Genomic DNA, 25,329 nt, shown 5'->3' with positions numbered 1-25,329 from the left:
AAGTATTCTTCAGTACCCTGATTTTTGTCGCATAACTGAAGAAGAAGAAAAACATAAGTATTTTCATAAACATCTTTAATCACTATAATTGCACAATGACATATTAACAAGCTTCCCATGAACAATATCTTCTGAAATGAACACCACACTAAAAAAATAATATATAAGTCTACAACAATATATAAAACAATGATTTAAATAATACGTGGGAGACTTGTACATGTTTTAACTTTACACTTTCTGACAATTACATTAGGTGAAATAATCGATTTACATGTACATACAAATTAGTCTGAAATTTAACAAGAAATCTAACTGAGTACTACTCCATAACACATTAATATGGTAATGGGTATGATTACTGGCCTTGCTGACTAGACCTAATTGTTGTTTTGATACTATTAAACTTTAAAACTCATCACTTTCATTCTACTGACCACATATGAAGTCGTTCCACACAGACACACTTAAGAAATGTAACATAATATTTTATACAAATTTATTCCACATATTGTAAAATTGAAAGTATTGACAAACAGGATGAAGGGGTAGGACAGTATCAAAGTGTGTTCAAACAGTCATCACTGTTAAGCTACTAACTAAATATGAAATCATTCTGTTCAGTGGTACATGAGATAAGAGTGACAGAAATATTCGTCAGGAATGCAGACAGACAAAAGGATGGATGTACAAGGTGAATTCAGAAAAAAATACCTTATAGAGTGGGTATTAGATACTTTAAGGATTATACTATTATGTTATACTGATTTAGTTTTTAACAAAATTCATATACGACTGATTTTCCAGACCATGATAAATGTGGACTTAAATCATTTACACATAAAAATCATTCTTACTGATAATTGTACAGCACACAAACATGAGAAGATCAAATATTATACAAAAAACATAAAAAAAATAGTTACATAAATGTGAACCTCAAAATCATATCTAACAGAGTATCAAATAAACATTTTATATAATAAAATAACAGGATAGAAGTATAAAATTCATTTAAAACAACCGTCTAAACAGTTGCTCCGTGCAAATAAACATCCCTCTTTAATTTAACCATCACCAACATTAGATTAATACATACCACTCTCTGACAAGATTATGAAAGGAGATACAAACCTTGTTATACAAACTTTCCATAGCTGACAAAACTTTATATAAAACCCTTTATCAGTGTGATCCCATTTATAAAAGGTGATCTTGATAAGAGAGACAAACTTTTGTTAAAAGAAAATCCTCAAAGCTGACAGGACTTTCTATAAAACCCTTATTTAGTGTCATCCCATTTACAGGTCCTAAAAGTAGACCATCCTCTTACATAGGACCTTGAAAAGAAAGACAACTTACACTCTTGTTATAAGAAACAGCTCAAAGCTGACTATATTTTCTTATATAAACTGATCTGAGAGATTGGTCTATTTTGAGGATAAGAAAAAGAAAATAAACCAACTACTCACATTAAAGACCTGTTTACAGGGATACAACAAAACCTTAAAATGTTCAAATAGCATAGAAGACAAAACCTCTTCAAATAAAAACCATTCAATTTTCAAAATGGTCTTCTCAACCAACCTGCTTACTGAACTAAAACAGATTCTTTGTAGATTAACTAAGGTCATTAAACAAGGTCATTTTTGCCATACTTAAGGGGGCTCGCAGGTCTAAATCAAATTTTTTTTATAGGATTTCGATATATTTTTCTATAAATAAACTTTATCTTATATTTAATAGAAAAATGAAATAAAAAAAATGGGGTAACCGTTCATTTACGCTCACAATCTGCCATAGAAAGAAGCATACATTTTTGTGAATGTCCTTTTTTTCTGTTGAACTAATAGGGGAAATAGAGGCAATATCGAAATAAAAAAAGATCTAAATTACAGAAATCGCTTAAATTTTACAACTATTTAGTTTATGTGCAGCTTATTCGAAAACAACAATAAAAAATATAGGTCATCGATGAGTTAAAAAAGATATTTCAATTTTAATGCCAAAAAAATGGCATTTTTTTCACCAAAGGGAGATAATTTGGAACTTTTTCAATGATATCTACATTTTAAAAGTCACCTGGGGCCAACACAAATTGATTTTTTGGAAAGATTTTTTTGCCATATGATAAAGTTACAACTACTAAATATAATAAATAAAATTTGTAATGAATAAAATAAATGTTTAATTTTTTTCTAAAAATTTTATACCCGCGAGCCTCCTTAACAGTGTAAAACGTTACTATTCAAACAAATTTAAGCACCAATATTAATATTCAATGATAAACACATTCTTAATTCATGAACAATTCATTTTATAGCATAGACAAATCTTATAATAATACATGTATATACTATTTTTTTTCAGTAACTTCTGGAAGAACTTTTAAAATACAAGCCCAATACTTGTGTAAGCACCTCAAAATAAATACTCCACCACCAAATATATAAACCCTGACTTCATGCAAATTATTTGTGTCCCTAGTTCTTTAGGTCTTTTGTTTTGTAATTATCCAATATATATAACAATTTTATTTAATAAACTAATTAGACAGAAACCCAACAACAGATTTATAGGAATTTCGGCTTTTGTTTAACTTGAGTATAATAAACTGTTTCTTTATCTATAAATATTTTTTCTAAATTCATACCCAGGTTGACTTGGACACTTTAATATGGTCCGAATTACCTCTGAATATCTTAGTTTTTTAAAAATTTTATTGTGCTAATCTTTTTCACTTATATTTTCATAATGCCAAAAAGAATTTGACACAAACCCAAAGATGAAATTTTGTAGTGCCTTTTTTGATATGTTATAATGGCACATCCTTTAATATGTAATTCAACCCTATTATGTGTTATTTTAATTCATACAATAAATAAATAATTCAAATTTGGATACGCAAAACAAAGGAAATTAATACCAAATATCATCTCTATTGCTAGACCACCTTACTTCAATAAGAGCTAGTCTATACCATGTTTATAATCAGAAAATACATAAAGTAGATTTGTATTAAATAAAGAAAGCTTTGCAAATTGAACTCAGTGGTGAGCTGCCTGAGAAACTATATTCGTTTTCTCTTTGATGTTTTCCACATTTAGCAAAGAGGGACGAAAGATACCAAAGGGACAGTCAAACTCATAAATCTAAAACAAACTGACAACGCCATGGCTAAAAATGAAAAAGACAAACAGAAAAACAATAGTACACATGACACAACATAGAAAACTAAAGAATAAACAACACGAACCCCACCAAAAACTAGGGGTGATCTCAGGTGCTCCGGAAGGGTAAGCAGATCCTGCTCCACATGTGGCACCCATCGTGTTGCTTATACACATGCTATTACCAAGCATGTTTAAAACATGTAAATATAAAAAAGAAGATTTAGTATGAATGTCAATGAGACAACTCTTCACAAGAGACCAAATGACACAGAAATTAACAGCTATAGGTCACAGTATGGTCTTTAACATGAGCAAAGCCCATATCCAATAGTCAGCAATAAAATACATGTTTACATTTCACAGCTTCTTATTATCTTGTACTAATATTATCTTTCAAATCTTATCAGTGTCACCACTTTCTTCCGTCATTCCTTTCTTCATATAAACATAACCATAACTCCCTTTTTATATTCTTTCCACATTTATTATTCAGTTTTGACATCTTTTCGTTTTGCACAGAGAACGACAACAAGGGAGACAATAAATGCTATGACTGCCATAACTATCCCTACTATTATCAGGAACTGGTTCCTCTTTGGACTGTTCATTTTCTCCTACAAATAAAGTTTGAAGATGTGTAAACTAATGTGAATTTATTTTTTATTTGAAAAAGTACAACTTTTTTATCTGCTTGTAAGCATATTTTGGAAAACTACAAAATCATGTATCAATGAAAACAGTTTTCCTTAAACCATGAAAAATTGGTACCCTAAAAAATAGATAATAGATATAGAAAAATGTGGTATAAGTGCCAATGAGACAACTCTCCATCCAAGTAACAATTCATAAAAGTAAACCATTATAGGTCAAGGTACGGCCTTCAACACTAAGCTTTGGCTCATACCGAACATCAAGCTATAAAGGGCCCCAAAAAATACTAACTAGTGTAAAAGCATTCAAACAAAATCTAGTTTATGTGGTACTCTATTGTTGTGGATATTTCAGGTATTGACAAACCTGGGAAAACTGTGTTAAAGGGGCAATAGCTACTAGATATATTAAAAAAATCTAAAGTATGATTATGTTTGTTCAATCATTAATGAAAGTGAAATAGTGGAATAATAATTTGCTTTTAGCAGCCAGTATGGTTCAATAATTCTATCTCATTGAATTTGTATTCTTGTGAACTTCAGTTTAACCCCTTAGCTAGAGATGGATAGCGCATACATTGTGCATGTTTGGCTATTTAAAGAAACAGAATGTCAACATTGAAAGTGAAACAAAGGTAAATCATTTGATTGATTGATTTAATTCACAAAATATCATTCTTATAATAGGTAAAGACAATGATTAATACATATATTTTTAATTTAGAATATAAAATTAAAAAGACCTTAAAAATCTAGTTGGCTTTCTATTTATATCTTTATTTATGTTGATATTGCTAAATGACCATCAGAGGTCCTCAAAGGTCAATTTGATAGTTAATAAAATAGCATCAAGAATGAAAAACAAACAAAATGAAGCTACATATTATCAAGCCCATGCTCTGTAATTGTTTATTTAAATCTTTTTATAATTTGGATAAATGTTATACATGTGTATAAATCAAATATGAGAGTTCGAGTCAAATCGGTGAACATGAATTTGACAGCAAGTGCCCCTTTAAACAAAATACAAATTAACTAAAGGCTTGTTATGAAGCATTTGCCAAAACCATTTAAATGTATCAACATAAAATAAAATATTCCTCAATCTAAGAAAAGTAATTTTAGTCAAATGAATGAACAGTATGAGCAAGTTTAATAATTAAAAAAATATTACTAAATTCTGATTCAAAAGTTATTTCCCACTACTAAAAAATCATATTTACCTTTAAACTCATGGCTATTGATTCTGTCAGCTTCTCACTGTAAAATAAAACAAACAAACATAGTCAAATGACAGTGGTAGATTCAGGATTTTGATCGAAAAATATATAATATTTTGCCATTAAATCGTCAAAAATTTTATTCATTTATACCATTTTGTGGAGTAAGATAAATCAGCTGTTGAAATTACATTATGTTACAGTATAAGTAAAAACAAGTATATTGGCTAAGGTTTTTTTTAAATGATTAAAATAATTGATTATGATTACAATAATTTATTATGATTAAAATAATTTTTTCAAATAACTTTTGTATTTGCATAACAGCTGAACAAAATCAAAGAGATAAAGAAATTCCATGTGGGAGCTATGGTAACCAATGAAATATAGAAACAAGCAAAACATACATAACAAACTTTGATAGGCCCAGGTGAAAAGATAAAAAATCCAGATTCTAGTGCTATATTTAACAATGTCATAAAAGCGGGAGGTTTGGCTAGCCGCAAAACCAGGTTCAACCCACCATTTTTTATTAAAATGTCCTGTACCAAGTCAGGAAATTAATTGGCAGTTGTTATCTTATAGTTTGTTTCTGTGTGTGTGTCATTGTCGTTTTGGTTTTTTGTTACACTTCAGTGTTTCTGTTGTTTCGTTGTTTTCCTCTTATAGTTAATTTGTTTACCTCAGTTTTAGTTTGTAACCCGGATTTGTTTTCTCTCAATCAATTTATGACTTTCGACAGTGGTAAACTACTGTTGCCTTTATTTACACTTGCATACCTGCTGATGGCAAACAATCTTAGAGATTTGGTAACCAAGGTGACAAGAGGTCATACTTACAAGTAAGTAGGTATACTAGGAACTTTGACTGCCTTCACATTTTTATACCAGCTGGTGGCAAACAATCGTAGAGATTTGATATCATAGTGATTCTTGTCATCAGAGAAATACAGATACATTTTACCTTGTCTGAAACTATACAACAAAGCAACCATTAAATTATAAAATCAATTTTAACAATTTTATGGAAACTGTAAATTACAAAACAAAAAAAAATGCTAGCTTTCAGAAATAAATTCCTTCATGAGAGAAAAAATAACAATGATATTCTCTAAAAATTTGGTTATTTGCAAATATTGAATAACTCATAGGTTTTACACTTTTATCATTTGGTTTACTTACTTATTTATACAGATTCAAAGTGCTTGTAAGCACAGAAGGGTAAAGATTGTTTTAATTCATAAGTGGAAAGTAAAATTAAATATTGCATTGAATAAAACATAGCTTGTAGTTGATTCAATTACAATTCTGGACAAAGGGAGATAACTGCCATGTTTCATTTTAAGGACAGATAACAGATTCATGCACCTTGGAAAATTTAATTTTCTGGTCAAGTGTAACATCATTTTGTGATTTGAATATCTGAGCATATAATGTTATATTGATAAATTTCTGGAAATGTTAATGGATAGGATGTATAAAATGTAAGAATCAATGCACTATATTTTGTGTATCAAAATGGTAGTGATAATCCTTGGAAGACTTAGATATATCATGCACGCATTCATAATTCTAGTAGTGATTTCCCCTTTTACAAATTTTCACATCGTATTAATTATTTAAACCTCACACTTTTGCCTGTAAACAGTGATTCATAGTAATAAATGCACACATTAATTTCTGATTTTATATTTATTCACACCCATTAGAAAGTAAAGAGCAGGTGCCCTTTCACAAAGATTTAACTTTTTCATAATTGAACCCAATTATCTCCCTTTTACTAAGGTTCTATCTTTTTTAATATAACCCAATAATCTCCCTTTTACTAAGGTTCTATCTTTTTTAATATAACCCAATAATCTCCCTTTTACTAAAGTCCTTTCTTTTTTACATAATATAACACAATAATCTCCCTTTTACTAAAGTTCTATCTTTTTTACATAATATAACACAATAATCTCCCTTTTACTAAGGTTCTATCTTTTTTAATATAACCCAATTATCTCCCTTTTACTAAAGTCCTATCTTTTTTACATAATATAACACAATAGTCTCTCTTTTACTAAGGTTCTATCTTTAATTTAATATAACCCAATTATCTCCCTTTTACTAAAGTTCTATCTTTTTTAATATAACCCAATTATCTCCCTTTTACTAAACCCCCACCCCAAACTATTTGATTTAAGTTTTTTATCCTACATCGATCTTTTGATGTCGTCCCTAAGGTTCTATCTTTTTTAATATAACCCAATTATCTCCCTTTTACTCAGGTTCTATCTTTTTTCATATAACCCAATTATCTCCCTTTTACTAAAGTTCTATCTTTTTTACATAATATAACACAATAATCTCCCTTTTACTAAGGTTCTATCTTTTTTACATAATATAACACAATAGCCACCCTTTTACTAAGGTTCTGTCTTTTTTAATATTACCCAATTATCTCCCTTTTACTAAGGTTCTATCTTTTTTAATATAACACAATTATCTCCCTTTTACTAAAGTTCTATCTTTTTTACATAATATAACACAATTATCTCCCTTTTACTAAGGTTCTATCTTTTTTACATAATATAACACAATAGCCACCCTTTTACTAAGGTTCTGTCTTTTTTAATATTACCCAATTATCTCCCTTTTACTAAGGTTCTATCTTTTTTAATATAACACAATTATCTCCCTTTTACTAAAGTTCTATCTTTTTTACATAATATAACACAATAATCTCCCTTTTACTAAAGTTCTATCTTTTATAATATTACCCAATAATCTCCCTTTTACTAAGGTTTTATCTTTTTAATATGACCCAATTATCTCCTTTTTACTAAAGTTCTATCTTTTTTAATATAACCCAATAATCTCCCTTTTACTAAGGGTCTATCTTTTTTAATATAACCCAATAATCTCCCTTTTACTAAGGTTCTATCTTTTTAATATAACCCAATAATCTCCCTTTCTTTTATAATATAACCCAATAATCTCCCTTTTATTAAGGTTCTATCTTTTTGATTGAAATAAACAATTAATTTCCCCGTAGGCTACAATGGTAGCCTTTTTCCAGATACAGACTTTAGAAAGTTGATTTTTTTAACGAAACCTTACTAGAATCAAAGAAAAGTTATTAGGACAGTATTTTTTGGTCCAAAAAATATAAGTTCGCGTTGCTTTTCTTAGCGTATTTTGTACTTATCTCCCATGCCTATGAATTTGCTTTTCTTAGCGTATTTTGTACTTATCTCCCATGCCTATCAATTTTGCCCTTAAAAATATGTGTCTTGTCCTAGCGCTTAAAAGTCATCTCAGTGCCTTTAGGGCTACGGAATAATTTTTATTTTGCCTTTTGTATAAAGCAGAGTGCACAAAGTCTCTAATAATAAAAAATAACGGGCGCACATATTGACCAATCAGGATTCGCCATACTCTTAATTCTGAATACCATATTATGCTCATAAAATGGCTGCGCCCATAAAATCTAATGGTGTATTGTAACCTATAAATATAACCAAATTATCTCCCCTTTACTCACAAATAAGTGGTAGGACATTCCTTGACACCAAATCGTGTAGCCAGTACTGGGTTTATATCTGTATCAACTTTGGCTACATTCATTCTTTGTTTTAATCTGCAAAATTTTTATATAAAAGTAAGCTTCATTGATAAGGGTTATACCGTTTAATATTTTAGTAAATTTCTAAAAGTAAAATCTATCATTATCATGATTATTTTTGCAAGTAAATATGACAAGGTAATTGCAGCTGTAGGCACTGTCAACACCAGCAATTTCTGAAATATTCTTAAGACATGGCAAAAAAACCAAGGAATATTTTTATATATCTTGCATTACTCATGAGAATTTTGTTGGTAAAGAGATATATGTCTTTCTTGTATGCTATTTTGATAGTGTAGTGCAAAATATGAATTTTAAATAACAAAACTTTAACATATATAATAAGAAATGCAAGAGTTTCAGATACTAGGACCAAGACTGAAGAACTAAAAACTAAAACCATTTATATAGTGTATATAGAGTGAAACAAGTTCTTCAGCAATTGTGAGTACCCTCAAATCTGTACTTTTGTTGTTAGGGATGTATAAGTAGTCTGCCAGGGCCGATCTGATTTTTTTAAGATGTTTTTTCTCTGCTTTAGGAGGCTCGCGGGTATAAAAAAAATCATCAAAAAATTAAACATTTGTTTTTTCATTACAAATTTTATTTATTACCCTATTAGTTATTACTTTATAATATGGTACAAAAATCATCCAGACAAATCGCTTTGGTTTGGCCACAGAGGACTTTAAAAATGTTTATATCATTGAAAAAGCTCCAAATTATCTCCCTTTTGGTGCAAAAATGTAAATTTTTGACGTTTAAATTGAAATATCTTTTTTAACTCATCGGTGACCTATATTTTTTATTATTGTTTTCAAACAAGCTATATAATAACTAAATAATTGTAAAATTTAAGCGATTTCTGTAATTTAGTTCTTTTTTTATTTCGATATTACCAAAATTTCTCCTATTAGATCAACAGAAAAAAAGGACATTAACAAAAATGTATGCTTCTTTCTGAGGCAGATTGTGAGCTTAAATGAACGGTGACCCCTTATTCTTATTTTATATTTCAATTAGGTATTAGATAAAGTTTAATCTTAGAAAGAAATAGCAAAATCCTATATTAGAAAAAAAAGTTGATTTAGACCCGCGAGCCCCTTAATAGATTTTTATAGCTTGTACTTATGTTAAGGATAATACTTAACTTACTCTATGGCAGCCCCTTCTATTGCAGACAGGTAGCTCTGGCAAGCGGAATTGTAACTGAAAAATAAATAAATACAATTACATTTTGATATCCAAGCTGAGTTGTAACTGAAAAATTAATGAGTACAACTAAATTTTGATGCCTGAACATAATTTGTTCTCTATAGTAATAGCAGCAATCTTCATTTGTTGATTTAGAGTCAAACAACATGCATCCAAAATCAATATGAACATTTATCTTTTGTAGCAGCAACACTCTCAATTGGTTGGTTTAAAGTAAAAGAACATACAAATTGTGACATTAACAAAAAAACAACAGGGATGATTAACCTTCTAAAGCACTCTGGGTAATATTAAAACAATATAATGTTTACAATGTCATAAAGAATGGATATCTAACCTAAAAAACATTCAATTATCCATAATCCTTCTATTCTGGTCCAAATTGATTTAGTTGTTACAAAAGAAAATGATGATGAATAAACAAAGATGAGATGTGGGCTGTCCAGTGGCCTATTTTTGCTAACCTTCAATGTCATTTAATATCTGGCAACGATTTGTCTCTTTAAAGGAGAGATATGGTGATAGCAAGACAAAAACTATTACCTTTAACTGGACGAGTTCATCCTATCATAGGTTATCTAGTTAAACTCATGAAAATCCATAAAACATAAGTCGTTTAATTACAGGTACTACTGTGGATTCATTTATTTTCCTGGGTTCCAATTTTTATGGATTAAGAAAAAAATTGTATTTTGGTGAACATGGTGTATGTTTGATTTCTTTGTTTTACAAAAGTCAAGCCAATTGGAAATGTACACTATAACAAAGCCAGTTTCCTACTGTAGCCCCATTAGAATAATATAAATCACTTACAATATTACAAGCCAGTCCCCTGTTGTGGCCCCAGTAGATGCCTGTGTCAGGTGCTCAAATGAGTCCTCGTACAGAGTCTGGGTGGCAATTTTTTTAGCATTATCCAACCAGAGTGTTACATCTTCCCATAGTATAACTCTTGTGTCCTCAGGAACTAAAAAATACCGGGTATAAATCAGTATCTTACTAGATTTAAAAATCTTTTTGAAGGATAACACTCGTGTATTTATGAACTACAACAATACATTAATGATGCTTGCTTCTCATGATCTTAATTATTCTCAATATCTTGTGTCCTTTAAAAAAATAACCTGCATAAAAATTTCCATATAAAAATAAACGATAGTAAACATTTTAGGTACAATAAATTTTTTTTTATGGCAGTGTCTTTGCCTCATTGAATGGTATTGAAAAATTGGTACAATTTAGTAAACCATGAAATTTAAGTTTTTACTATGATTCTCTGGTTTGTTTTCATTTAATGTATATTCACTCATTGAATATCTGTTCACTACTTTCTTGTCTTTTATTCATTAATGTGTAACTACAATAACTCTATGTTCAAACATACTTTCTTATAATACTGGACTGGCTTTTCTGAAGAATATAAGCTGTGGGACTGTCTGTACACCATACTTACTTTCATACAATACAGGACTGGCTTTTCTGAAGAATATAAGCTGTGAAACTGTATGTACATCATACTTACTTTCATACAATACAGGACTGGCCTTTCTGAAGAATATAAGCTGTGAAACTGTATGTACATCATACTTACTTTCATACAATACAGGACTGGCCTTTCTGAAGAATATAAGCTGTGGGACTGTATGTACACCATACTTACTTTCATACAATACTGGACTGGCTTTTCTGAAGAATATAACCTGTGGGACTGTATGTACACCATACTTACTTTCATACAATACAGGACTGGCTTTTCTGAAGAATATAAGCTGTGAAACTGTATGTACACCATACTTACTTTCATACAATACAGGACTGGCCTTTCTGAAGAATATAAGCTGTGGGACTGTATGTACACCATACTTACTTTCATACAATACTGAGTTGGTCTTTCTGAAGAATATAAGCTGTTGGACTGTATGTACACCATACTTACTTCCATACAATACTGGACTGGCCTTTCTGAAGAATATAAGCTGTGGGACTGTATGTACACCATACTTACATTCATACAATACTGGACTGGCTTTTTTGAAGAATATAAGCTGTGGGACTGTATGTACACCATACTTACTTTCATACAATACTTGACTGGCCTTTCTGAAGAATATAAGCTGTGGGACTGTATGTACACCATACTTACATTCATACAATACTGGACTGGCCTTTCTGAAGAATATAAGCTGTGGGACTGTATGTACACCATACTTAAATTCATACAATACTGGACTGGCCTTTCTGAAGAATATAAGCTGTGGGACTGTATGTACACCATACTTACATTCATACAATACAGGACTGGTTTTTCTGAAGAATATAAGCTGTGGGACTGTATGTACACCATACTTACATTCATACAATACTGGACTGGCCTTTCTGAAGAATATAACCTGTGGGACTGTATGTACACCATACTTACTTTCATACAATACAGGACTGGCTTTTCTGAAGAATATAACCTGTGAAACTGTATGTATACCATACTTACTTTCATACAATACAGGACTGGCTTTTCTGAAGAATATAAGCTGTGTGACTGTATGTACACCATACTTACTTTCATACAATACTGGACTGGCTTTTCTGAAGAATATAAGCTGTGTGACTGTATGTACACCATACTTACGTCATATAATACTACACTGGCCTTTCTGAAGAATATAACCTGTGGGACTGTATGTACACCATACTTACTTTCATACAATACTGGACTGGCCTTTCTGAAGAATATAAGCTGTCGGACTGTAACTTCACCATACTTACTTTCATACAATACAGGACTGGCTTTTCTGAAGAATATGAGCTAAACTGTATGTACACCATACTTACTTTCATACAATACTGGACTGGCTTTTCTGAAGAATATAAGCTGTGTGACTGTATGTACACCATACTTACTTTCATACAATACAGGACTGGCTTTTCTGAAGAATATAAGCTGTGAAACTGTATGTACACCATACTTACTTTCATACAATACAGGACTGGCTTTTCTGAAGAATATAAGCTGTGAAACTGTATGTACACCATACTTACTTTCATACAATACAGGACTGGCCTTTCTGAAGAATATAAGCTGTGAAACTGTATGTACACCATACTTACTTTCATACAATACAGGACTGGCCTTTCTGAAGAATATAAGCTGTGAAACTGTATGTACACCATACTTACTTTCATACAATACAGGACTGGCTTTTCTGAAGAATATAAGCTGTGAAACTGTATGTACACCATACTTACTTTCATACAATACAGGACTGGCTTTTCTGAAGAATATAAGCTGTGGGACTGTATGTACACCATACTTACTTTCATACAATACTGGACTGGCTTTTCTGAAGAATATAACGTCGCTGTTATGCAAAAACCTCGTATCTCAATTTTTTGCGGAAATCTTTTTATCGATTATTTAAGATTAGATAGGTATGATCCACTGTATGCGAAAATATCTGATCTTCTAACCAATCATTTACTCGAATTCTGACACGAGACGAAAAAGTGTAGTCGGATCGGTGAGACATTTTGTTGTGCGAAAATATCGTATCTCAAAAGAAAACACATGGCACGGCAGATTATATTATAACAGGTACAGTTTTATCAATTTCAGGTTTTCAAAGCTAATATAGCTTAAAAATAATGAAAAGCTTTGAAAAAACAATATAGGTGCAGAAATATTTGCTCGTCTTGGTAATTGATTGGTTAGAAGATCAGATATTTTGGCATACAGTTGAACATACATATTTAATTCTAAATAATCGATTAAAAGATTTCAGTTTTTAATGCCTGGTGAAAAATTATCAAAACCTTAGATACGTGGTTTCTGCATAACAGCGACGATAAGCTGTGTGACTGTATGTACACCATACTTACTTTCATACAATACAGGACTGGCTTTTCTGAAGAATATAACCTGTGGGACTGTATGTACACCATACTTACTTTCATACAATACTGGACTGGCTTTTCTGAAGAATATAAGCTGTGTGACTGTATGTACACCATACTTACTTTCATACAATACAGGACTGGCTTTTCTGAAGAATATAAGCTGTGAAACTGTATGTACACCATACTTACTTTCATACAATACAGGACTGGATTTTCTGAAGAATATAAGCTGTGGGACTGTATGTACAATCTACTTACTTTCATACAATACAGGACTGGCTTTTCTGAAGAATATAAGCTGTGAAACTGTATGTACACCATACTTACTTTCATACAATACAGGACTGGCTTTTCTGAAGAATATAAGCTGTGGGACTGTATGTACACCATACCTACTTTCATACAATACAGGACTGGCTTTTCTGAAGAATATAAGCTGTGAAACTGTATGTACACCATACTTACTTTCATACAATACAGGACTGGCTTTTCTGAAGAATATAAACTGTGGGACTGTATGTACACCATACTTACTTTCATACAATACAGGACTGGCTTTTCTGAAGAATATAAGCTGTGAAACTGTATGTACACCATACTTACTTTCATACAATACAGGACTGGCTTTTCTAAAGAATATAAGCTGTGGGACTGTATGTACACCATACTTAACGGCAGTACCAGGATCATCGCATTTCACTTTTACTATATCTGTAATAAAAGAAAAACATTAAGGGACATTACAATCACACTTAAGGTTGCAGTCAGTAACCGCTATCACCACACCTGCATAAACACAGGAATGACTGATTCGTTATCTTATCATCCCCAATCACAATTGTCTCCTTTGGGAAAAAATCTAAATTAGGAAACAACATATGTATTTTCTTTTAGATTTTCACAATATCATGTTTCAGGTTGTTTTTATGATCATGTTTGTGCAATTGGGACTTAGTGTCAAATTAGTGAAGTGACTAGTTGGTAAGCATGATGTTGACTTGTCTTTCTTTATTTTGTTATTTCGTTGGTTTCTGTCTGGTTGAATCATACAATTTATTCATAATATGATGGACTAGAATAACAACACCACCCCAAGACTTATTAAATTATAGATTAAAAAAATATGAGTCCATAGGACAATAAGCTTCTCTCGCACTATGTAACTTTAAATACTGTTCATTACAATGAAATATAGGACAAACTCTTCAAAACACAAACCTTAACCTGATACGAGATGAATGGATTGAGGAATCAACAGTTCAGTAGACAGACAAACAAAAGCACATTGCCTAAACTATTATATTCAGGGCATAAACATAAATTGAAGTAAATGATACTTGTTAATTTTCTCCTTGTTTTGAGAAAAAGTCACTGTCATATGGATAAAAATCATACATTAATTTCCATTTCTTAAGTTTAAGACTGGTTAGGGAACAGTTCTTTTGTTTGAGTGGAAAACTAATCATACTCATTACTGTGACCAATAGTAATAGTAATAGTAGCTACCATCCATGTTATAAATAGCTATCTCATTGACAATCATACCACACCTCAGATTTTCATATTATGTATGTATCATATCACTTACCTTGATCAAACATTTCTGGTGTTTGTACTTTTTCAATTTCCTTTTCAGCATCAGCACATCTTGTACAAGTAGCTGTATCATAATCTGAAAGAAAGATTGAATTCATAAAAACAGAGGAATAGGTAGATACTTAAGATAAGTAGCAATATCCTTTAACTCTATTTTCTGCTTTATAGATGATTTTCTTTCACTAAATAATTCAAAATTTGGTGACTATGTAAAATGCATATATATCCCATCAAACTAGAGATAAAGGATCAGTTAGTCGGCCTCATATCTTGACTTACATCTAGAAGTTAACAATGAGGGTCAGTTGGAAAAAAAACTTTACGACAAAAGAGATGATTTCAGCTTTCCAATTGTGAACTTTCCATTTCTAAGTAGCAATGTTCCAGCAGCACCTGCATATTGCGTATACATCTCCCAATTGATACGATATTCATGTGCTTGCATTTCCTATCATGATTTTCTTGATAGAGGGTTGCTGCTCACAAGGAAGCTATTAAACCAAGAGTTCCAAATGGTGAAGTTGAAATCATCCCTTCGTAAATTTTACGGACGCCATCACGAGTTGGTTGACCGTTATGGAATAATCTTTTCTCAAATGATATCAGATATGTTCCTTACGTCGTAACTACAATCCCCTTCTATTTCATGAATGTGACCTACCGAATTAGACTATTTACCGAATTTGTTATAACATGAGCAACACGACGGGTACCACATGTGGGCCAGGATCTGCTTACCCTTCCGGAGCACCTGAGATCACCCCTAGTTTTTGGTGGGGTTCGTGTTGCTTATTCTTTAGTTTTCTATGTTGTGTCATATGTACTATTGTTTGTCTGTTTGCCTTTTTCATTTTTAGCCATGGCGTTGTCAGTTCATTTTCGATTTATGAGTGTCACAGGGTAAATGGTCATTGGTCATTTATTAATAGGACGTTGAATATTGTGACAACTATTTGCATACCATACATGTCTGCAAATAGTACAAAAATTACACACCGAGCAGGACCTAAGATCTACAATTCTGCAGCTATCATACCTTCTATATATGGCTCTATCAGGCCTCAGGGTATATAAAGAAGAAGAAGAAGAGGGTATAAATGATAAAATCATAATTATTGATTAGTTAACTTCCAAACATTTTAATATTTTTGTAGAACGAAAAATGTTTTCTGTCATCTATGATTTCTTCAATCAATGGTTTAAACATTTAAAAAGATTCATAAAATATTTTGTAGAGAAATCATATGGATCATATGGAACACTCCAGTGTGGAATGTTTTTATGTCTTACAGAATAAAACTAGGACATATTTTTCCTTTTCTATGGTTTCACGGAATTCTTGTGTAGTCACTTGTTTCACATCAGAGGAATTTATGACATGACAAAGTGAGAAAACAAAAAATAACAGCAAAAGACTTCTGAACGTGTCACACATTGTCTGTTTTATGGATGTAAGCGACACCGGCCTTTTTTCTGTGTACTAAGCGGCAGATGGGAAGTCGTCGTTTTCGTCAACACGTGAAAGGGAAGTAATTTTATCCCTGCATGAAGTGTTGTTTCCGGGTACTTGTGTTGTGTAAAGAAACTTCAGAAGTATATAGAATTCTTAGGTTTGTAAATGTCTTGTGTCTCCACATTCTCCTGTTTCTGTATATATTTTATCACAGTTTTTCCATATAAAACTCCGAAAAGTATAAAGCTAGCCAACATTTTCTGAGAACTGTGTTTGGTGACAGGGTGTGTGAAAACAAAAATATTATAAAATTTCACTTTTTTTTTTCTTTTTTTTTAAATTTAAGTACAATAACACCATTAGCTATAAAAATGTGTATGCTAGGTGATCCTTATACTTTTCAGTCTATTGTGATAAATATTTAAAGAATCGCTGAATTGTATATTATATCTTTAATTTTATTAACTTGAATAATTCAAGCCCTTTCCGTGTCCGATTTTCTCCAACACGAGGGCTTGAACTCCGTATGATCATTGGCCGCGTCGCCTGCTCTCTGTGAGAGAGAGCCAATCAGCGACGCTCAGGATATGAGTCTGCGCAACTCTCTTGAAATTGTCTTACCAAACACGTGTGTTCAATTAACACAAATTCGATAATAATTAATTAACATCAATTGACATCAGTTTACATCATTTATCATCAATTAACATCCGGAACTCCTCCTTCTTTATAGCTGCCAATTTAAATAAAAATTCCCATATTGCAAAGCAGTGTGATTTTTCCGGTTGATACTTGATCGAGGAAGACGTTCAGGCGTTAATGTAGCCTTCTTAGATCAGCGGAATATAACGACTGAATTATTCGGGTTATAATTTTATATGGTTCTGGTATCTGTGATGAGTTTATTTACTTATACTGTTATAGCCTTGATAGGAGTGTAGGAAATTATGCCCTTTATTGCCAGCCATCAAATGGTAATTTTCAGCTATTGTTCATGTCAAATTGGTTAAAATATTACTGTGATTCGTCAAAATATCCTTATCATTGCTTATCGTGATTTGTCAGGCGTAATCTGAAATAATTATTGTTAACATGGTTAACGTATTGTTTTTTTTTTCATGCACCAAAAATTGCTGTTAATGTTATTTAGCAAGAATATTGACCAGCTATTCGTCATGAACGTGCCCCCATTTTGACCCTCACATAGAACAGAAGACTTTCCAATTTCTGCACTTTCCCGTAATTTGTCTTATGTACATTTGTAACAATGCTTGTAAACGTTATTATTAAGTCAAAGTGAGAACCAATTGCTTCAGTGGCTTCTTTATGCTGATCAACCTGGTTCGACCAGTGTACATGCATATGGTGTAACTTATTAATCTGTTGATATAAAAACACATGACAATTAATATATAGATAATAGAGGACATGGACTGATTCAGATTTATCATCCTCAAAATAATTTAGGAATGTCCAGTGTTATTTTGTAATTGCTATATGATGCTGGTCTGTTGTTAAAGTTGAATCATTTATTATCATGATTGTTGTGAGCAATATGGACCATAATTTGCTATTGGGCTCGTTTCCTATAACGATAGAAAGGTGATAAAAATGTGTATTACTGTAAGAAAAGTTGTAACTACATCTAAAGATGCCTTTATTTTTATCAACATACAAGTGTATGCTACTGTTCCCTAGAAAAAAAATTGAAATTAACAAATTTCAAAGATTATATGACAGTATTTTTGTGTCGTTTCTCGCGTTACTTTTCGCTTCCGAAGTGCATAACGCTGACTGATTTATAGATAATCGTCACCGGCAAATTCGTAACTTTTGCTTTCAAATAATAAAGAACATCGACCAATAAGAATAGTCAGAAGAAAATACCGAGAACTATAAGTATTTCTGTAGCAGGTGTAAGAACACTAGCGTTACTTTGGTTTCCAATTTCGTAACGCAAATTTTAGATGATGTAATCTGCTTTGTTGTAATAGAATTCTTTATAACAATATGCAAATATGAACTCTCGCGAGATGTTCAAACAGGTAAATCAGAGATGATTTACATTCTAGTTTTGTTCTTCGTAATAATTAAGTTAGAAAATGACGTTATCGTTATGCGTTACATTTCAAACGAAACAGAAGTCCAGTTATTTCCTTTTTTTTATTAAAATTGTTTTTGTCGTTAAGTTCTAATCATTTCCGGTCATACGTGAAACATGTGACTAACATGTGATCACACCCTTACGGCCAGATGTATGAAATACTAGGTCTAAACATTGTTTTTGTTTCCAACGGGATGTTGGCAAACATAATCTGTAGACTTGTTTCGTCTTGTTTAAAAAAGGAAAATACAATTTTCAAAGAGATTGCACCGGGGGTCTATTGTTTTTCCTATGTGCATAATGTTACATACGATCTTGTGTGAAAATAAATGCCCAATGACTTGACAAAATCGATTTCAGATTTGACAGACGTTATGACACACTTTGTTTCCTGATAACGATGTAAAGGGTCCTTGGAAAATTCAATCAACATTACGTCTCTCATCATTGTGCCGATGCTCGTTGGATTGATTTTGCTTCAGCAGTGGATATTTTAGGTGAATAAAGATAACTTACCGTAATACAAAATACATGTTAATATACCGTTACACTTGGAATGTACAAAGTTGGTATCTTTGTCACAATTTTTAATTATTTTTTTTTATTCATGTTCTGCAAACACTTTTCAGAAACGCAATAAACTTGTCAAAGGAGAAGTACCATGCATGACTTGAAAGGAAGTACTTTATTGATTTTAGCCCACTAAAGTAGGTTAAAATGTGGAAACCATGTAGATGGTGTACAGGTCACAAATATCACATGGTGCCTATTTTAAAGATTTTAATTCCAAGTTAAAAGTTTTTTTCTTTACTGGATTTAAAGAATTTTACATTGCCAATGATTAGGAATAAATTGTATATAACTGGTATTTCAAAACCAAATATAAATACATTTTTTTGGCTAAAACATCAAGATACAACGATTATGGTATCCTGTATCAATGAAGAAAATATGGAAATTTCTGAATAAATTGTACTAATTGTTTTCAAAACAAGCACATATTTAGGAGTTTTATAATACTCTTACATTTAAGATGGATTTTAAGAAAGAGTATACTGTTCAGACTATTTTAAGCAGATTTTGCAATAAAATAAAACTATAAAAATGCTTTTGGTTTCTTATGGTTTCCTGTCGCGTTTAAAAAAAACTTTAATTAAACATTGAAAATAAATTTTAAATATTAACATGAAGCAAGTAACACTAGTAATGGTGTTCATTTATGTCTTTTGAAATATATTGTACAAAATAAAGAAAATAAAGATTGGTTTCCTGTCATGTAAACGGTGAATCAAAATGTATTATTTTTTTCTTGAAAAACTCAATTGTTCCATTAATACTATTCTAACACCAACACAACCCACAGAATAAAAGTTAAAGTTTTAGAACTTTAAAAAAGGATACAAAAAGAAACCAAAGGCCGAATACCAAATTATGGTCCATATTCATGATATTATAAAACAAGCGAAATTACTTGGCTCATTGTACATGCAACACCATTTCATTTGAAATTGCTTGGGTTTAGACACAAATCACTTAAAATATGATGATATAACATACACTGTTTTTTGACAGGATTAACATGATTAAGATCTGATGATGATGTCCCTTTTCCCTCAAAGGAAATTGCATGGTACTTTTGATTATGCCCCCACCCATAGCAGAGAGGCATTTAGTATGAACCTTGTCCATCTATATTTACCATGTTTACATTTACATGTACAAAGGTTCTGAAATTAGTTTCAGCACGCCTCCTGTTGCCCATGTTTCTTGCTGCATTTATTTAACCCATTAGTAGCTTTCAGCTGTTGTCTGCTTTTTGGTCTGGTTTTTGTCTCTTTGATCAACACATTCCCCATTTCCATTTTCAATTTTTCCATTCTCTTACTGCAGTTTGCCTTTACCATGTTGTTAACCAAATGTTATGAAACTTATACACAAAGTAGTTCTAGAACACACCCGTGATATTGCGGGTCCGTGACTGATTTAAAGTATTTAACTATGTGTAAGCCTTATTTTAGCCTGGATTTTTTTTTATTGGTATTGTCATCTGATAATGTCATGCTGATTATAAGATGCACAGTTTTCTCTGCTTTCAAAATCTTTCTGTTTGAACCTGTCGACCTGGAACTTATCAGTTATTGGTAATAATAATTATTTGGAAAACGAAAGAGCCTGGAATGGATTAATTTATAATCAACAGCATTGTCCTATACATGTACAATGTATTAGTAATAAAAAAAGTTGAATTCTTTGAATCACTGTTTTACATCATACCGGCTATTAAATTGGAAACTGTACCTATACACCTTATTTAAAGTCTAGATTTTTAGTATTCATATTGTCATCTGATTTAAATAAAACAATCATGACAATAGGAAACAAAGTATCAATGATTGAATTTAGTAATGTCAACCCTGTGATTATGACCCATATAGCAAATCCTAAATACACCGTTTGGTGGTGCGCCTGTCAGATGTTGAACGTACAGATAAGGTAATAGGTAACAGATGAATTTGCTATTGGTACCGGAACATTTTAATTATTGGTAATATCAATTATATGGAAAACAAAAGGGTCTGGAGTGGTGTAATTTTTAATCAACACCATTGTCCTATGTTCCAGACCATATGAGTATTTGGACCGTACGCTTACGGTCTGGATCGTATACGTATACTCGTACGGTCCGACCATACGTGTACGGTCGGACCGTATGAGTATACGCATATGGTCCAGTACGAGCTGACCATGCATGTACATGTTATTAGATCATATGGGTTAAATTTAAACAAACATTTATCACAATCTTTATTTTCAGATTTACTAATTTAATATTATTACAATTACACGGATAAAATGAACAAATGAACAATTGAAATTAAGTATTTGTTTAATTGTATATCTTGATCCTAATTTTGGTACTCTCAACCAATGTTACACTTGCTACCACAAGTAACGTACTAATATTTTTTTACATTTACATTTTTGCAGTTCGTGTATGTTCCTTAGCAAAAATATTTTTTGGTAAAGTTGCTAAATATTCTAAAACAATTGTCCTCCCACATTATATTTACTTCCGATATTTTCAATTTTAGTGATCATAATTCAATTATTTTACTGAGTGATCGACATGTTAAATACAAGAGTTTAACAGATTCAATTAGCGTGAATTTTTTAAATCATTAAAATATGTTGTTGGTTTTTTTCAATTACAATTAAACTTTTTTATATCTATTTGAGAGTTAAGTTATATTGATATGTTATATGGATCTAATTAACTTTGACAACTTCTTAATATTAGTCCGACCGTACGCGTACAGTCCGACCGTATGAGTATTTTGAAAAAGTATGCATACGGTCCAGACCGTACACGTACGGTCCAAATACTCATACGGTCTGGAACATCCTATATCCATGTATAAGCTATATTATATAAAGTTGAATTCTTTGATTTGTCGTTTTTACCCCATGACGGCTAACAAATTAGACCCCGTTATTTTATTATTATACAATGTAGATGCTTATTACCACAATGCGACAACTACCATGACTACTGAACATCAGATTCCTGCATCTATATAAGTTGGAATGATATTTATAGAAGTCACAAGCTCTCTGAAAGCATTAAGTGCTGAGCATATGAATATATGTCAGACATACCTTTAGAGATATCACTGAGTAATGGTCCAAAGTTATGGGAAATTAAAAAGGTAAAAAGGAGTATGATTGTAAAAAAAATAAGAGGAAATACTCATATATCATGTATATCAGATGGAGATAAATTATCCATAAAATGACAAATCTGAGGTATAAATTCTATCTTTATTCATATTGTGAAGTATCATCTCAATGGATGTTTTGATTATTTTTTTTTTTTTTTTTGAATTTGAATTTTTAGCTCACCTGGCCCGAAGGGCCAAGTGAGCTTTTCTCATCACTTGGCGTCCGTCGTCGTTAACTTTTACAAAAATCTTCTCCTCTGAAACTACTGGGCCAAATCAAACCAAACTTGGCCACAATCATCATTGGGGTATCTAGTTTTAAAAATGTGTGGCGTGACCCGGTCAACCAACCAAGATGGCCGCCACGGCTAAAAATAGAACATAGGGGTAAAATGCAGTTTTTGGCTTATAACTCAAAAACCAAAGCATTTAGAGCAAATCTGACATGGGGTAAAAATGTTTATCAGGTCAAGATCTATCTGCCCTGAAATTTTCAGATGAATCGGTCAATCGGTTGTTGGGTTGCTGCCCCTGAATTGGTAATTTTGAAGAAATTTTGCTGTTTTTGGTTATTATCTTGAATATTATTATAGTTAGAGATAAACTGTAAACAGCAATAATGTTCAGCAAAGTAAGATCTACAAATAAGTCAACATGACCAAAATGGTCAGTTGACCCGTTTAGGAGTTATTGCCCTTTATAGTCAATTTTTAACCATTTTTCGTTAATTAAAGTAATCTTTTACAAAAATCTTCTCCTCTGAAACTACTTGGCCAAATTAATCCAAACTTGGCCACAATCATCTTTGGGGTATCTAGTTTAAAAAATGTGTGGCGTGACCTGGTCAACCAACCAAGATGGCCGCCACGGCTAAAAATAGAACAAAGGGGTAAAATGCAGTTTTTGGCTTATAACTCGAAAACCAAAGCATTTTGAGGAAATCTGACATGGGATAAAAATGTTTATCAGGTCAAGATCTATCTGCCCTAAAATTTTCAGATGAATCGGTCAATCGGTTGTTGGGTTGCTGCCCCTGAATTGGTAATTTTGAGGAAATTTTGCTGTTTTTGGTTATTATCTTGAATATTATTATAGATAGAGATAAACTGTAAACAGCAATAATGTTCAGCAAAGTAAGATCTACAAATAAGTCAACATGACCAAAATGGTCAGTTGACCCGTTTAGGAGTTATTGCCCTTTATAGTCAATTTTTAACCATTTTTCGTAAATTAAAGTAATCTTTTACAAAAATCTTCTCCTCTGAAACTACTTGGCCAAATTAATCCAAACTTGGCCACAATCATCTTTGGGGTATCTAGTTTAAAAAATGTGTGGCGTGACCTGGTCAACCAACCAAGATGGCCGCCACCGCTAAAAATAGAACATAGGGGTAAAATGCAGTTTTTGGCTTATAACTCAAAAACCAAAGCATTTTGAGGAAATCTGACAGGGGATAAAAATGTTTATCAGGTCAAGAACTATCTGCCCTGAAATTTTCAGATGAATCGGTCAATCGGTTGTTGGGTTGCTGCCCCTGAATTGGTAATTTTGAAGAAATTTTGCTGTTTTTGGTTATTATCTTGAATATTATTATAGTTAGAGATAAACTGTAAACAGCAATAATGTTCAGCAAAGTAAGATCTACAAATAAGTCAACATGACCTAAATGGTCAATTGACCCCTTAAGGAGTTATTGCCCTTTATAGTCAATTTTTAACAATTTTCATTAATTTGGTAAATTTATGTAAATTTTTACCAAATATAGTTCTCTGTTACTAATGGGCAAAGTTCATGATAGATATAATTGTAAGAAGCAAAATCGTTCAGTAAAGTAAGAACTTCAAACACATCACCATCACCAAAATACAATTTTGTCATGAATCCATTTGTGTCCTTTGTTTAATATGCACATAGACCAAGGTGAGCGACACAGGCTCTTTAGAGCCTCTAGTTTATTGAAATCTGTACATTTGTTAGTAATGATGTTTTGAATTTATATCCTTCTGTCTGTGTGTCCTTTTAACAAGCACCTGCTTTAAAACTTCGACTGTTACATGTATTGTATATGAGGAGACAGATTACAAGTAGCTATATAGACAGATTATACATGTATTATCATACCTAACAGTATACTATATAGACAGATTATACATGTATTATCATACCTAACAGTATACAATCAATAAGTTGTTCTTTATTAGATAATTATCACTTAGAATACAAGTACAGATAGGTCACACAAATAAACAACACAATCAATATATATATTATACCGGTATACAATGTACATGCATATATAAAGGTTGGTATATAAATAGACAATTACAAGGTCTAGGGGTCATACATGAAATTACTGAATGTCTTATAATCATGATACTTGTAATCATATGATGCAACAAATAAATCTTGGTCTATTGCAAAGTGTAAGAAGTCAAGATAGTTTTAGGACTTGCATACATGGTTTAGAGATGAAAATGAAAATCTGAGAGAATCTTATAAACAGCAAAGGGGTTATTTTTTAGTTGTTTTTTTTTGGAGAAAATGACGAAATGATAATAATTAACTTTCAGACATTATTTTTTTTTATAAATGATTAAACACATCATTGAGGAGATAATCACATGTCTGATAGGTAATATAGCCATATCCAAGGGGCCCTGGAGGACAGACTGAGGCTCCCTACCCTTTTGCAGGAAAAATT

The 25,329-nt window shown here is 31.6% G+C and overlaps 2 protein-coding genes across 7 annotated transcripts in view; one reads left to right on the top strand and one right to left on the bottom strand.

The window, feature by feature from the left end:
- Positions 1-58: 58 nt before the first annotated feature.
- On the bottom strand, positions 59-16,873 carry LOC139496401 (protein disulfide-isomerase A6-like). The gene is made up of 9 exons (XM_071284981.1): positions 16,642-16,873; positions 15,344-15,427; positions 14,359-14,466; positions 10,678-10,831; positions 9,805-9,858; positions 8,569-8,664; positions 5,883-6,017; positions 5,047-5,083; positions 59-3,787 (listed from the first exon to the last, which is right to left on the bottom strand). Exons 1-9 carry the CDS (start codon positions 16,784-16,786, stop codon positions 3,659-3,661), a joined length of 942 nt encoding a protein of 313 aa, XP_071141082.1. The 5' UTR covers positions 16,787-16,873; the 3' UTR covers positions 59-3,658.
- LOC139496402 (CDC42 small effector protein 2-like) overlaps positions 16,832-25,329 on the top strand; it is a 29,225-nt gene continuing 20,727 nt past the window's right edge. For all 6 annotated transcript variants that reach the window (XM_071284989.1, XM_071284987.1, XM_071284988.1 and 3 more), the window contains exon 1: positions 16,832-16,961. The gene's annotated coding sequence lies outside the window, so the exon portion shown is untranslated. The remainder of the gene's footprint in view (positions 16,962-25,329) is intronic.

Source organism: Mytilus edulis, chromosome 11 (genome assembly GCF_963676685.1).
Source record: "Mytilus edulis chromosome 11, xbMytEdul2.2, whole genome shotgun sequence".
Lineage (NCBI taxonomy): Eukaryota > Metazoa > Mollusca > Bivalvia > Mytilida > Mytilidae > Mytilus > Mytilus edulis.
Note: the sequence above shows the minus strand (reverse complement) of the source record. Positions and strands in the feature narration are given on the sequence as shown.

Bases quoted from the DNA above. Each gene is read 5' to 3' on its own strand.
- LOC139496401 (XM_071284981.1), bottom strand. From the start codon at position 16,786: ATGTGTGACACGTTCAGAAGTCTTTTGCTGTTATTTTTTGTTTTCTCA. The intron at 15,428-16,641 runs GTAAGACATAAA...TCTTTCTTTCAG, and splicing joins ATATGTCCTAGTTTTATTCT to ATTATGATACAGCTACTTGT. The intron at 6,018-8,568 runs GTGAGTAAAGGG...TTTGTTGTATAG, and splicing joins GAATGTCCTACCACTTATTT to TTTCAGACAAGGTAAAATGT.